Source organism: Schistocerca cancellata, chromosome 2 (genome assembly GCF_023864275.1).
Source record: "Schistocerca cancellata isolate TAMUIC-IGC-003103 chromosome 2, iqSchCanc2.1, whole genome shotgun sequence".
Taxonomy (NCBI): Eukaryota; Metazoa; Arthropoda; class Insecta; order Orthoptera; family Acrididae; genus Schistocerca; species Schistocerca cancellata.
Window position 1 is genome coordinate 563,350,948 of NC_064627.1, and position 16,605 is coordinate 563,367,552.

The following is a 16,605-nucleotide window of genomic DNA, read 5'->3' on the forward strand; positions in this document are numbered from 1 at the left end:
TCTTACCCCCAATCCATATTCACCTACTACGTTTCCTTCTCTCCCTTTTCCTACTACCGAATTCCAGTCACCCATGACTTAAATTTTCATCTCCCTTCACTATCTGAATAATTTCTTTTATTTCATCATATATTTCTTCAATTTCTTCGTCATCTGCAGTGCTAGTTGGCTTATAAACTTGTACTACTGTCGTAGGTGTGGGCTTCGTGCCTATCTTGGCCACAATAATGTGTTCACTATGCTGTTTGTAGTAGCTTACCCACATTCCTATTTTTTTTATTCATTATTAAACCTACTCCTGCATTACCCCTATTTGACTTTGTATTTATAACCCTGTATTTGCCTGACCAAAAGTCTTGTTCCTCCTGCCAACAAACTTCACTAATTCCCACTATATCTAACTTTAACCTATCCATTTCCCTTTTCAAATTTTCTAACCTACCTGCCTGATTAAGGGATCTGACATTCCACGCTCCGATCCGTAGAATGCCAGTTTTCTTTTTGCTGATAATGACGTCCTCTTGAGTAGTCCCCGCCCGGAGATCTGAATGGGGGACTATTTTACCTCCGGAATATTTTACCCAAGAGGACGCCATCATCATTAACCATACAGTAAAGCTGCATGCCCACGGGAAAAATTACGGCTGTAGTTTCCCCTTGCTTTCAACCATTCGCAGTACCAGCACAGCAAGGCCGTTCTGGTTAGTGTTACAAGGCCAGATCAGTCAATCATCCAGACTGTTGCCCCTGCAGCTACTGGAAAGGCTGCTGCCCCTCATCAGGAACCACACATTTGCCTGGCCTCTCAACAGATAGCCCTCCGTTGTGGTTGCACCTACGGTACGGCTATCTGTATCGCTGAGGCACGCAAGCCTCCCCACCAACAGCAAGGTCCATGGTTCATGGGGGGAGGTATGCCTAGATACTGGGTGGTTATAATTAACGTGGAGCTACTCATGGGGGTCCATTGCAGGCTATAATTATCATATGGCAGTGTAACTTGGTAAATATGTTAATGTATTAATGTGGAACTGATTTATGTTGGAAAAAAATTGTTCCAGTTTTGGCCACCAGGTGCAAATCTGACAATACACTGTGTGACAGTATGACATCCATGTAGTCATTTGACAGGCCATAACGTGAGTGAACGGTATGGCTGTCAAGGAGAGAGGTTATGCACTGTTAGCAAAACAATTTTATGTGAACGGCAGTAATTACAGTGCTGCTTTGAGTATTGCTAAATGAAAGGTCTGAGGCGAGAGTCAGTGACATTATGCTGTTTAAAGAAGATGACAATGAAATTCGAAAACACGGGTGAGCTTGGTGTGGCACCTAGAAGAGGAAGGTCTCCTATCCCCATGGAAGTTACTGACAAAGTTGCTATTGCTCTAACTGGCCATGCAGCACATACCCAGATAGTGCTAGAGATTGTGCAGTGTCATGAGAATTGCCTATCCCGTGGTCAACAGTACGGAAAGTTTCGCTGTCTATTTTACACTGATCCAGACAGAACATCAATTGAAACCTCATTATCTGCAGCACTTTCTGAACTGGCTCTCCAGTTTATGCCACGGATCAAAGTTGAAGACATGCAGCTGGGCAATATCCTGTGGAGTGATGATCCACATTTTACAATACAGAAAGCAGTGAATGCACAGAACTGCTGGATCTGGGGTACTGTTACAGAGCATGTTGTGCACTCACCATATGTGGCTGTGTAGTATAGATTCACAAGCAACTTTATATTCAGTCTGTGCTTCTTTGAAGAGAATACACCCAGAGGGCCTATCAGGCGTACCATGATGTGTGCACATTATTGAGATCTCCATGTACAACATATGACTCCTGCTTCAAAAGAGAGCAACTGTGTGGAAACCACAGTTTTCATACAAGGTGGGGCAACACATATCACTCGCACTGTGAAAGATCTGCTTAATGCAACCTTCCTCGAATGTGTTATCTACAGAGGTTTTTCAGATGCATGGCCTGCAAGATCACCTGATCTGAATCTGGCTCTGGGGATAGCTGAAAGAAAGCATTTACCAGGGACACATTAGATCTGTTGCTTCAACATTATGCCTTTCTCACTTGTTTGACATTTTCTGCCCTTGTCCCATTCCTAATGCATGACATGGAAACATTTCTAAACATCTTTCTTCCATCCACGGTGCCATATTTACACCTGGTGGCCAAAAGTGGAACAAATTTTTTCCATTGTCATTGGTCCTACCTGAACATATTAGCATATCTACCAAGTTTCCCTACCATATGATAATTACATCCCTCACTGGACCTCTGTGAGTAGTTGCAATTTAATTTTAAACAACCAGTACTTGCGCTCTGTTTCGAGTGAGGACACACAAGGTGCAATACATTTACTACATTTTTAAGTTCTTAAAATTGAGAAGACATAAGCTTCAATTGTAGCAACTGATTCCAGAATCACCCGTATTGTATCTTTTTCCATAGTGTTACAGTTGTACAGCTATTCATGTACATGTAATATATAGCATTTTATCAGTTTATTATTTTTAATTTACATTTTATTATCTTTTACAATGACTGTATCATAAATCAGATAGGGCATATGAGTTTGGAAGTCCTGCACTAAAATAACAACATATGTTGTGGAGGTGCATGAACACCATTTTGGGTGAGATAGGAAGAAGGCTGTGTAGGATTTTCTTCAATACATAGCTTGACAGGAGTTTGTAAAATCCCATCAGTGATTGTGGTTCAGTTATTATGGGCCTTAGAGGTACATGTGATGAAGGAGATGCTGTTTTATGGATAATCAATAAGTGTAAGTGAGCGAGGAGTAAGGACAGAGACAGGTTCGGTCTACCACCCCCCCCCCCCCCCCCACCCTCTGCAAATTGGTAAATTGGTTAGTTGTGGAAAGTTTTGGCAAGCTCAACAGCATACTGTGGGAGTATGTACTTGTCACTGTGGATTTGAAGTTCATGGTTTGGCAGGCTATGTGGAAGAGAGTTGTTGATGCAAAGCAGGTGACAGCAATTAATGTGTTATGAATAGTTATGATTATAAGTTCTCATGAAAGGAAAAATAAAACAGAAGTTAATATTCAATAAGGTGGTTTACTGAACTGAGAAGGATCAGATGAGTTGAATGGGTCAGAATGTGTTCAGATTGTCCAGACCATAAAGATGTCATTAGTGAATATAAACTGCATGAGTGGATTTTAGGATTGATATAGTACAAAAGATTTCTCTGTGTGGCCCATGCATGGGTTGCCATAGGAGTTGGCATGTAACTGTCTAGTGTCTTGCATCTGTTTGTAGGCTCTGCCTCAAAAGAAGAAATAGCTATCATTGCAGATGTAATAAGTCAGTGTGGTGGATTTGGAATCACTCAGATGGAAGAAGTATTCACTTGTAGGACTATTTCATTATCTGCCTAACTGAAGCCTGTAGGAGAATCTCACAATAGCCCAGTAGAATAATTTCTTTTGTTTAACTAAAAAATAACTCAGTTAGTGAGGTCATATATTTATCGGATTGTAGAGAGTATTGTCTGAACCTGTCTTCACGAATTCTTTCATAGTGCAAGCCACCATGTAAGATATTTTGTTCTTTATGCACACTGATATATTTTGATAGGGAGAAAAGCTAGCTAAATTTTTCACCAACTGAAGACACGAATTAAATATTCATAATCTCTGCTTATTTTACTTAATGTTGTTTTATATCAAGACCTTTACAACAGCTGCCCCAAGTGTTCACTTTTTACTATCCAGTTTCTCTAGAAAATGCAGTGACACATTTATTTTCCTTTTGTCTTCCCCTTAGTGACTGTTTCATCTTACTTTATTTTCACAGCAACTGTTATAGTGGAGTAAGTTCTGATTGGTCATGGAGTGCTGCTTTGTAATTTTGCACCTGAACTTAACTCTGTTAGTTATCATGTTCAGTAGTCTACAACTCATTCAGATTTTATAATATCTGCAAAAACTTTGAGGCAGAAGACCAATCAAAGATCCGTCTCTGACAAGACAATCTCCAAAGTTGGTTTATTCATAGCCTGTTTAGCCAGGCAGTCAGCAAGTTCATTGCCTGGAATTCCAATATATCATGGGGTCCAAATGAAAGTCACTGAACATCCACTGTTGCCAAGGTCATACATACTCCTGGATAGTCAGTACCAAAGGATGGCGAGGTAAGCACTAGTCGAGAGCTTGTAAGCTGCTTAGAAAGTAACTACAGATGATAAAGAACTCCCCTGGGCAAGAACGGATATGCTCAAGAGTGTGAGATATGGCTACCAACTCTGCAGTGAAAACACTGCAGCCATCCTGCAAGGAGAGCTGTTGTGTTCTGTGTTAATGGCTTTGAAATATTATTACATTGGTTGCAGGTAAGATGCCGGAAACAAATAGAAGTACCTTCATGTAGAATTCAAGAAAACATACGTAGAGCTGATGTCAAAAAGAAGTGGTTCAGCAGTAGCAGATGACACAGAATGTGACTGGCCTTATTTGCCGGATGGTTGCAATGTTTTCAGTGCAGAGCTGGTAGATGCCTCTCATGCTCTGGAACACATCTGCGCCTATGCCGAAGAGTCCTCCTCCATCTGTAGTGACTCCTTAAGCAGCTTACCAGCTCTTCACTAGTGCTTCCCTTGCCATTCTTTAGTGCTGACTATCCATGAGTCTCTTTATGCCCTTGGAAACAGTGGATGTTCAGTGACCCCAGGACATGTCAGGGTACCAGGTAATGAACTTGCTGACAGCCTGGCCAAACAGCCTACTGGTAAACCGACTCTGGAGATTGGCCTGCCGGAGACTGATCTCTGATCGGTCTTCCGCATAAAATTTTTGCGATCTGGGATACTGAGTGGCACACCCTCTTTACACCAAATAAACTACATGTTAACAAGGAGACAGCAAATGAGTGTCAGTCATCCATGCAAGTCACTTGCAGGGGCACCATTGTCCTTTGCCGGCTCCGCATCAGCCATACTTTTCTAACACATGGTCACCTCCTCCTTCACGAGGACCCACCTCAGTGTCACTGTGGCTCCCACATGACAGTCATCTACATTTTGTTGGACTGCGCTACTTTAGCTACTCTGCAGCAGACTTTTAACCCTCCCACCACCTTGCCTCCGATGTTGGGTGACAGTGCCTCAATGCCTGGTGTTGTTTTACGTTTTATTAATAAGGGAGGTTTCTATCACACAATGCAAGGGCGGGAGTGTGGCCTTCTCTTCCAGGCCTCCATCCTCACCCCATTTTAACTCTCCCTCACTTTTTCTTTGTTGCTTGTTTACCTTGGTGTTCGTCTCACCTTCTCTTTTAAGCTGGAGATTTTAGTATCTTGTAGAGTGTCTAGCTCATCCTTTTTTATTCTTGTGATCAGGCAACCTCGGCTACCTGCTATATTATTTTAATACCTTCTACTACTTTTCCTTTTGGTGTACATTTTGGTTACATTATTTTGTTTTTTCATTCTGTGTGGTTCCCCATTAGTTTCCCACACATTTCCTTTCCCAACTCCTTTTGGGAATTGTTTTAATTTGAGCCTTATTTGCATGAGGAAAAAGGGACTGATGACCCATAATTTGGTCCCTTTATACCCCAAACCAACTAACTTAGAATATCTGCTGCAGTTAAATATTGCATCACAATCCCAATGGGATATTCACCTTGTTAGCTGTGTTTTGAGTCAAATACACTAACTCAGTTTCTGAAGAATGATTATAATTGTACTACCATTCTTTTACTAATGGGGCACTGAAATTAAAATTAATATGTGCAACAAGGTAACAAGATCACTTTTTTTTACCTTTTGGTAAGCTGTATCATCTGCTTTAGTCACTTCACATACTAACTACAGTGTTTTGTGAACAGAAGTGGCTATTACAGTCCTTTTTTTTTAACAAAATAGCATTTGTGTTAATAATGATTCATAACTGTAAACAAGATTTCTGTACTGATCAGTTTTTTTAACAGGAAGAAATAATATCAACATCATATTTGGCTGCTTCTTATTTGACTGACATCGGGTTTAAGAAGAAGGTTTATGTATTTGGCTCATCTGGTGTTACTGAAGAGTTGAAGTATGCTGGCCACAAATCAAATGAGCCTGGTGTAAGTAGTTTATTGTTACAGAAAGTCTTTACTTTACACAGACATCTAAATTTTAATGGACCAAATGAGCTGAATGGAACACGCCAGTGAACATTTGACTTTTTGAATACATACACATTCCTCATGATTACTGTTGTGCAGTGGTCTTGTGGGATTTGTATATCTATTTTTCATTGACTATAATATTTTTTACTTGTGACTTCAGTATCTATTTTGGTACTGGGTTTGTTTTTTAATTTGATATAAATTTGTCTCTTTCAACATTCCTGTGATTGTAAGGGGTGTAATGAAAAGCAATGCCTCTGAATTTTTTTATTCTGTTCTCAATATCAGTTGAGGTATTAGATGTCATGATATTACTCAGTTGACTTTCCCGCTTTGCTGATGCAAGTTGCAACCCTCTGCTGCCAGAGGGTTCCAAATTGTAGCATGTAATGTTAGGATGTGTAATGTAACTACATTGGTATGTGAGAAGTCCTCAGAAAACTGAAACCATGAATTTGAAGAGCTTGTCTGCACATGAAGCACCCTCTCCTGCAGCATGATAATGTCAGATCAGACACAAGTGCTGCAACATCTGTCACCGTGATTTCACTGCCATCGATCATCCCCCGTACAGTCCAGATTTATCTCGATCTGATTTTTCCATGACAAAGAACCCCTTCAATGGCTTCAGTTTGGTCGTGAAGATGCAATGCAAGCAGAGGAGAGGCTGTGGCTCCATCAATGAAGTCAAGCATTCTGCAGTGACAGTATCAACAAACTGGTCTCTTGTTGGGACAAATATGTTTGTCGCCAGGGTGAGTATGTTGAGAAATAAATATGTAGACACGAAGAATAAAGATGTAAAATGTTAATAAAGTTTGTTTTATTTAAAAACCTTTAAGAGTTTTCTCATAAAAACTCAGCATTCTCCCTCATATGAATGTGTATTACTTTATCAAACAATGGAAAATCCAGCAATGGAAAATTGTATTACTTTATTTTAGATCTGCTTGACTTCTTGTGTACATGGGTCACTTTAAATGTTGCAAAATACCACTGAGGTGTAAGCAGTAAGCCAAAATGTATTTGCAAATGATTCTTCAGAGGTATGTGTGTGTGGTTCAAATGAAGATGCTGAGAACATTCTATTTTCAAAAAGGTAAATATGAACCAAGTTCTTTACACTGTAAGAACCACTACTAGAGTTTTTAAAGCAATTACTTCTGTGAAATTTTTCATTGCAACAAAATGACCATCAAATTCACATGCACTAAAACATACTGTAAAATTGCCATGCACAATGCTCTCTTAAAAATTCCTTACTGTAGCCAATATTCAGAATATGAAAATTATTGGCCAAATCTTCTTTCATAGCATTGTGGCAGCAACTTAATAGCTAAATAATAGCTTTCATCATTGAATTCTGAGACTGCACAATGGTAAATCCTTAATAAACAGTGTGATTTAGCTCTGTAAATAACTTGGCTAAATAGCACAGGCAGGAAACTCTTTAAATTATACACTCCTGGAAATTGAAATAAGAACACCATGAATTCATTGTCCCAGGAAGGGGAAACTTTATTGACACATTCCTGGGGTCAGATACATCACATGATCACACTGACAGAACCACAGGCACATAGACACAGGCAACAGAGCATGCACAATGTCGGCACTAGTACAGTGTATATCCACCTTTCGCAGCAATGCAGGCTGCTATTCTCCCATGGAGACGATCGTAGAGATGCTGGATGTAGTCCTGTGGAACGGCTTGCCATGCCATTTCCACCTGGCGCCTCAGTTGGACCAGCGTTCGTGCTGGACGTGCAGACCGCGTGAGACGACGCTTCATCCAGTCCCAAACATGCTCAATGGGGGACAGATCCGGAGATCTTGCTGGCCAGGGTAGTTGACTTACACCTTCTAGAGCACGTTGGGTGGCACGGGATACATGCGGACGTGCATTGTCCTGTTGGAACAGCAAGTTCGCTTGCCGGTCTAGGAATGGTAGTACGATGGGTTCGATGACGGTTTGGATGTACCGTGCACTATTCAGTGTTCCCTCGACGATCACCAGTGGTGTACGGCCAGTGTAGGAGATCGCTCCCCACACCATGATGCCGGGTGTTGGCCCTGTGTGCCTCGGTCGTATGCAGTCCTGATTGTGGCGCTCACCTGCACGGCGCCAAACACGCATACGACCATCATTGGCACCAAGGCAGAAGCGACTCTCATCGCTGAGACGACACGTCTCCATTCGTCCCTCCATTCACGCCTGTCGCGACACCACTGGAGGCGGGCTGCACGATGTTGGGGCGTGAGCGGAAGACGGCCTAACGGTGTGCGGGACCGTAGCCCAGCTTCATGGAGACGGTTGCGAATGGTCCTCGCCGATACCCCAGGAGCAACAGTGTCCCTAATTTGCTGGGAAGTGGCGGTGCGGTCCCCTACGGCACTGCGTAGGATCCTACGGTCTTGGCGTGCATCCGTGCGTCGCTGCGGTCCGGTCCCAGGTCGACGGGCATGTGCACCTTCCGCCGACCACTGGCGACAACATCAATGTACTGTGGAGACCTCACGCCCCACGTGTTGAGCAATTCGGCTGTACGTCCACGCGGTCTCCCGCATGCCCACTATACGCCCTCGCTCAAAGTCCGTCAACTGCACATACGGTTCACGTCCACGCTGTCGCGGCGTGCTACCAGTGTTAAAGACTGCAATGGAGCTCGGTATGCCACGGCAAACTGGCTGACACTGACGGCGGCGGTGCACAAATGCTGCGGAGCTAGCGCCATTCGACGGCCAACACCGCGGTTCCTGGTGTGTCCGCTGTGCTGTGCGTGTGATCATTGCTTGTACAGCCCTCTCGCAGTGTCCGGAGCAAGTATGGTGGGTCTGACACACCGGTGTCAATGTGTTCTTTTTTCCATTTCCAGGAGTGTAGTTGAAGAAAGATTTATTGCCTCTTGTACATTTAGTGTTAATAGGTAGTTATTTTTGCTACAGAATGCTATGGACATGTTGGTTATGACTCCTTCCAAATTTACAGATGTTCAGATAAATACACTATGTGATCAAAAGTATCTGGACACCTGGCTGAAAACAACTTACAAGTTTGTGGTGCCCTTCATCGGTAATGCTGGAATTCAATATGGTGTTGACCCACCCTTAGCCTTGATGACAGCTTCCACTCTCGCAGGCATGCAGTCAATCAGGTGCTGGAAGGTTTCTTGGGGAATTGCAGCCCTTTCTTTACAGAGTGCTGCACTGAGGAGAGGTACCGATGTCGGTCGGTGAAGTCTGGCACGAAGTCGGCATTCCAAAACATCCCAAAGGTGTTCTGTAGGATTCAGGTAAGGACTCTATGCGGGCCAGTCCATTACAGGGATGCTGTTGTCTTGTAACCACTCCGCTACAGGCTGTGCATTATGAACAGGTGCTTGATTGTGCTGAATGATGCAATCGCCATCCCTGATTCGCTCTTCAACAGTGGGAACCAAGAAGGTGCTTAAAACATCAATGTAGGCCTGTGCTGTGATAGTGCCATGCAAAACAAGAAGGGGTTCAAGCCCCCTTCCATGAAAAATACGACCACACCATAACACCACTGCCTATGAAATTTACTGTTGGCACTACACACGCTGGTAGATGACGTTTACTAGGGCATTCACCATACCCACACCCTGCCATCGCATTGCCACATTGTGTCCCATGATTCCTCACTCCACACAATGTTTTTCTACTGTTCAATCGTCCAATGTTTATGCCGCTTACACCAAGCGAGGCATTGTTTGGCATTTACCAGCATGTTGTGTGGCTTATAAGCAGCCGCTCAACCATGGAATCCAAGTTTTCTTACCTCCTGCTTAGCTGTCATAGTACTTGCAGTGGATCCTGTTGCAGTTTGGAATTCCTGAGTGGTGGTCTGGATAGATGTCTGCCTATTACACACTACGACCCTCTCCAACTGTCAGCAGTCTGTCAGTCAACAGACGAGGTCGACCTGTACGCTTTTGTGCTGTATGTGTCCCTTCACATTTCCATTTCACCATCACATTGGAAACAGTGGACCTAGGGATGCTTAGGAGTGTGGAAATCTCGCATATGACACAAGTGACACCCAATCACCTGACCACATTTGAAGTCCGTGAGTTCCGTGGAGTGCCCAATTCTGTTCTCTCATGATGTCTAATGACTACTGAGGTTGCTGAATGGAGTACCTGGCAGTAGGTAGCAGCACAATGCATCTAATATGAAAAACTTTTGTTTTGGTGGTGTCTGGATACTTTTGATCACATAGTGTAACACATGAGCTCGGCCACAAGACAGTAAAAATATTTGCTTTAACAATTATCTCCCATTTTGGTGATTTCACCATCTCAGTGTTAATGTTTGTTCCAAGAATATGTTACCAATGTAAACTTGTTGGATACCAGCTTCAAAGAAAACCTTAACAGTGCAGAAAAGAGCCATCAAAAACTATATAGAGTGCCATTCCCCAGTAGGATGGCAACACTGTTGTGTCTGTACCCAAGAAGCAGTGAGTGGAGGAACTATAGTAATAGTGTACAGTCCAGTACTCTTACAAGTTGAGCATCATCACACATTATGTTTCTGTATGTGCCACTAAATGAAGAGCAAGGACAGAAGAAGGAAGTACAGTATCTCTTACTTTGAATACCATTACATTTTGCTGGCAATATCAGTAAAACTATCTTCCTTGGTGCACTGATTCATCTGCCTGTCTATCGATTCATAATCTGCTTTTTCAGCCATGGATGAAAATGCAGACTCTTTGTTTGAAACCACACCAATTGATTTTATATTATTTTCAGTTCCCTCATCCATCATATTATCTCTCCTAGAGGAGTCAAGGCACACTTTTTTGCCTTGATATCGGACATTTCTGATCTTCTAATTTCACAGCACCAAAAGCTCATATCACCACAATAAAAAGCAAACTGACTTTGTGATGTAGTGTTTAGCGTTGTGGTGTGAATGCCCTGGGTTTGATTCCCAATGAGTACTTCAAAGTTTTCTTTGGCGATAAGGTCTGGAAGGAGGTCTGCTCAGCCTTGTGAGACAAAATGAAAAGCTGCTTGAACATAAACGACATGCAAGTCACCAAAGTGGCATCACAGTGAAAGACTTGCACCAGACTGGATTAAGCATGACATTTATTTTGAGCATCAGCCACTATTTTTTCAGCTAAGAGAAAGAAATGCCTGGTGTATTTCCAACATTCCATACCATTTCTAAGAATGGTATGGCAGCAGTAGGTGGAATGGGGGTCGGGGAGGGGCACCATTTTCTTGCATAACTTGTGAGCTGAGTAAACAGGAGGCAGATGGTTTTTCTTGTCTGTATGTATTTCTAATGTTTCTCTGTCCATTTCTATATTACAGTCCAAAGTTTTACTGCTATAGTCATGTAGGAGAAGTGACCATCAAAGCACTACCTGAATTCACAACAGTGAAACATTGACAGGCACTGTTGTTTTACATTACTATTCACCACTGTCATTTTGCCAACATTTATCAGCAGTGTATCCATGGTTCATGTAAATAAACCACTGACCACTTCTATTCTAATGCTATATTTTTTCATAAAAAATCTAATAGTCTGCTCTTTGTGCAAGTATGTTATGTTGTTTGCACAAAATGACTCATTTAGACTGGTACCTTTTGAAACCAAATCCCATAAGTGGAGCATTTTCCCCCCAGTTTCTTTGCTATCCAATAGTCCAATTCTGTGTGATAAAAGCTGCAAAGTTCTTGCATAAATTCTTATTTCCTTGTATTGCTCATAATATCGGTGAAACTGCTATCTAATTTTTCTTGTTAGGGTGCGGGCAGAGTACTGTGACATCAAGGAATTTTGGGACTTATTGATCCTCTTATCATCCAGATGTATACAGCTGATGATGTAGCAGACTTGCAAACCTTCCACACTCACACATTACATAAACATGTGGCAAGACCCCATTAATGATGCATGACAGCAGCATTGTGCCAATTGACTGTGCATGCCACTGTTCCAGACACCAAAACATCTTGGTGTAAGGGTGCTACAAATAGCAGCAGAAAAAGTGGGAGGATAATGGAATGATAGATGTTAAGAATGTAATGAAAAGAGTAAATAATGAACTAGAGACAACTTTTATCTTTATTTGTATTCAAGTTACTGGAATGTATTGCAGGCTAAGTCATTCTCTTGGAAGCCAGGCCACATATTCCTAACTTCATACATTGCTTCAAATGCTAATAGTTCAGCATTTTTTTGTTAATTTGGCCTACATAATGGTTGATGCAGTTCATCTGCATATGAATTAAATATCGTGTGTATCACCAAAAATGAATGATTATACAACAGAAAAGCCCTTATAATTTGGGACAGTGTGCTTATTCTTTATATAAAAACTAAAAGCTTCAGTGTCAAAAGCTCTGCAGTATATGCCATGTACTGAGATGAAGAATTTGACACAGCCCTCAGTATTTAAAAATTGTTCATTACTACTGTTGAAAAGTCTTCTCAAAATACAAATGCTGGCACACAAATGGTAACAATAACTAAGTATTAATAATTAAGGACACAAAGACCCACACTTTTAAATGCAATAGCAAAACAATATTCCTGATACAGCAAAGGGTGTATCAAAATCAGATACAACAGTAATTAAAAAAAACCTATTGTCAATCACATTAACACATCTTTCCAAGCTGGGGACTGATGAGCAACAATAGACTTCTGAAACTGTAAGTGTGAGCAGGCTTCAACAGCCACTGTATGATCCAACACTGGAACACTGATTGTGCAGGGAATGAATATTTTGTTGAGTCAACTATTCAACTTGCTCCAGACAATTATGGAAAGCAGTTTGGAGGATTTCTGACAACTGTCAAATACAGCTGGTTATCCATAACAACTGTAATAATATGTTTAGGAAAACCTCAAAACTTAAATTAGACTTTTTTTTTTTTTTTTGGGGGGGGGGGGGGGGGGGCAATGTTTGCCATATACCGGTACATGACATTAACTCCTAGGTTATGCTGAACAGCTATCAACTTAAGGAACTTGAGCAGTCTTAGTCTAGATATGAGTTTAATGAATTTAAGAGTTCTTGAAGTGAAGGCTGATTAGTCCCACAACTTGTCTATAATTGTAAGCCATGGGCATGGTTCAGGCAACACTGTTCAGCAAGATGAAGGAATGTTGTGTATTGCACTGAATGTGCATCCTGGCCTATCCACTGAATCATGAGTTAGTTGGAAACCTCTGATGCTCCTGCTGCATCCTAGGTATATTAAACCTTCTTATACAAGAAATGTTTTGTCTGAATGTATTTTTATTTCTCTAACTTCACAGGCAGACCACAGTTTCTAATAGTGGTTGGAGTGAGCTATTGGTCACCCTACCCACCAAGAGAAGTCATTAAGTCTGTCCTCCTGCAAGCATACCAACACAAATTAGGCAATAAAAGAGTAACACAACATACATCAACTGTTGAAATGCGGTTTTTAACAATTTTATGAAACATCGGCTAAAATGCGTACCCAGGACTCCACTCCATCATGTACATCAATAAATTTAAAATAATTTTGGGCCTCTTTAGTCAACAAGATGGAAGTGGCTCCAACCTTGGTTGCTGCCTGTCCCACACAAAGTGTCAGTAGGTTGTACTTTGTGATCCTAAATGGTCTCACTGCTTATGGGTAATTTATGTTTGTAAGCAGTAGTTTGAAATTCTGGTGATTTTGAAACAGTGAAGAACCTGTTTTTCTGATGCACCACAAAAACCAACTACAGGATTGCAAGTGGCAGCTCACTAATCCTGTCCCACCCTAGGGACACTGCCTTATTGTAGGCACTTTCAGCATCAGGCAGGAGGGTTGGTGCACCTCAGTGTTAGTGAGGGCTATGCCAGCAGTAGTATAGCTACTCGTAGGGCCACTGAAGCTGGACAGGCCTCAACAGATGAGCCTGACAAAGAGTGACCCACAACTTAGGGAAGGGAGAGCTGTTTTTCCCCCAGGGAGCTCTGCCAGAAATAGGTGGGTCATGACCTCAGGGTCCATTGTTAGGTGCAGTGATGGAACATTGTGTGTTTTGGACAATTGATGTCTTGGCTTCACTGTCTGGACTGTGAGGAAGGTACATACCTCTATACATAAAAAGTCAACCTCAAAGAGTGCCACATGCTGAAGGATTGGATGGCTGTTAAGGTAAAACATTCATGAGGGTGGCAATCTCTGGGGCACCAGCACCCCCTCCCCCTTCCCCCTGCCAACTGTATAAAGCTCACTCAGGTACACGGGGCCCTGCTGAGTCAACATTTATTTCCCTAGCTGCTCACAGAATTCAAAAGGAACAATCTCAACTCAAAACCTATTCCTGACAAGATGGATGTACTGCTAGGTAGTGCCTACACCCACCCAACAAAGAGAGCTCATATGGTCAGACTAGTTTCACATTATAGTAACAGGGCACCGGCCTGCCGTAGTACTTTCATCGTCATCAAGAGAGAAGAGGGAAGGTACCTTTGAAAAACTCTTCCTTTTCTTTATTCACAAGATGTTTTAAGGTGTTTTTGGTCCTTAAAAAGTATTAGATCACTTTGTAATGGAACATTACTAGTTGAAACAGTCATGCCACACCAAGTGTCCAAGCTTCTAGGATGTAATAAATTAGGTAACTACCCTGTTGTGGCTGAAATGAATGACACACTTAACTTCAGCAAAGGTGTAGTTACCTGCTCTGATATAATCGAGATGGACCCTGAAGAATAACTGGGGAATGGAGAAACAGGGTGTCACAGGAGTGTAGAACTATTTGAGGCAAGTAAAGGGCACAGTGGAAAAAATTGCAACATGAATGTTAACCTTCAATACTCCAGTATTCTTGCAATCTATATCCATCTTAAGATTAGACTTTTTGTTCCTACCCCAGTGCAGTGCTTAATATGCCAGAATTTGGTCATTCCATTATGGCATGTAATGGTAGAGCTGTATGTGGGAATTGTGGAGGACCATCTCACAAATCAGGTCACACTTGTACTCTTCCTCCAAAGTGGAGCAGGAAGGGGAGTGTTTATAACAAGGAAAGAAAAATTCAGGAGCCACAAGTTACAAGATGCATTCTCTATGGTGAAGCCAATGAAGCTTTTAAAGCAGTGGAGCCTCCAGTGTTTGTTACTTCATTTGTGTCAACCCTTGAGAAGCCAGTCACAAAAACTGATGTCTCAAGACAAACCCAAATCTCAAAATCAAGTACAAATACATGCATTTGTCAATGTACCTGTGAGGGGAAAAGCTACACATGACCCCAAAAACCATTTCACTCCAAGTGAAATAAAAAGAAAGAGCTCTCAGTTAATTAAAATCAGATTTATATTCCAACAGCATATTGATCCAAAAATGACGTTATATATTATGCTATGAGACTAAGATGTTGCTGTGTTCATTTATATATTTTTTTATTACAATTGGCCTATTTTGATGTGATTGCCATTGTTAGGTTATCTGTGGAAATACATAGTTGGGTACAATATTTCAGATTTTGAAATAGGTAATTTAACATATTATAGAATCACGCTTTGCTATATACATCAGGTGGTGTAAATATGGTATCACTGTCTTAGTTGCTTGTCACTACTGTATAAGTTTGCTCCTTTGATGTTGGTGGACCTATAGTTGGTGTTAAACTGTAGCTGGAGCAGTTATTTCTGAAGTTTTCTAACTATGCAAGTTTACTTCATAATAACATTAACTTACAGCTACATTGTACATCAAGATCACCTGATGTAAGTAGCAAAGTATAATTCTGTAGTACATTAAATTACCTATTTCAAAATTGGAAATATTGTACTTGACTAAGTATTTCCATAGACAACCTGAGGATGGCAATCACACCGAAATAGGCCTATGGTAATAAAAAATTTAATCGAATACAGCAGCAACTTGGTCTCATGGCACAATATATAATGTTCTTATATGACATATACAAATCAGCAGGTCCAGATAAGTACAGAATATTGATCCTGTCCTTAGAAATAGCACTCTGATGTATTTCATTTTAATACGATTTTTTTCATGTCTGCGTAATGCCACAGGCAGATTTCTCCCTCAAAGATGATACTCATCCAACACTAGTTACTGAATAGAAAAGAGGATTCTTGGTTCTGAAAAGGTTGATTGTTACACATTCCAAGAAAGTCAAGAAATAAATTACTTTCTCCCACATACATCTTTCAAAATGACCATCAAAATAAAATCTAGAGCCCTGTGGGGGAAATTTGAATGATTCTTCCAGTCCAGGGTGATATTGTACAATTAGAGTGATCCTCCTTTGTGACTGGGTACTAGACGAAGTTTGAGTATTTGGTGCATGGGAGAACATCTCAGAGGAGTTGGGTTTGTCCATCTGGCTTGGAGGGTAGACCCTTCATTTGAACACCTGAGCAAGAAAGAGTGATTCCACTTAACTGCAGTTTCACTTTGATATATGCCATATTC

The 16,605-nt window shown here is 41.4% G+C and overlaps 1 protein-coding gene across 2 annotated transcripts in view; it reads left to right on the top strand.

The window, feature by feature from the left end:
• Positions 1 to 16,605, top strand: part of LOC126146847 (glycerol-3-phosphate phosphatase-like) — a 55,576-nt gene that overhangs the window by 11,940 nt on the left and 27,031 nt on the right. For both annotated transcript variants that reach the window (XM_049915648.1, XM_049915649.1), the window contains exon 3: positions 5,972 to 6,109. In XM_049915648.1, the coding sequence (XP_049771605.1) occupies positions 5,972 to 6,109 (138 nt within the window). The remainder of the gene's footprint in view (positions 1 to 5,971; positions 6,110 to 16,605) is intronic.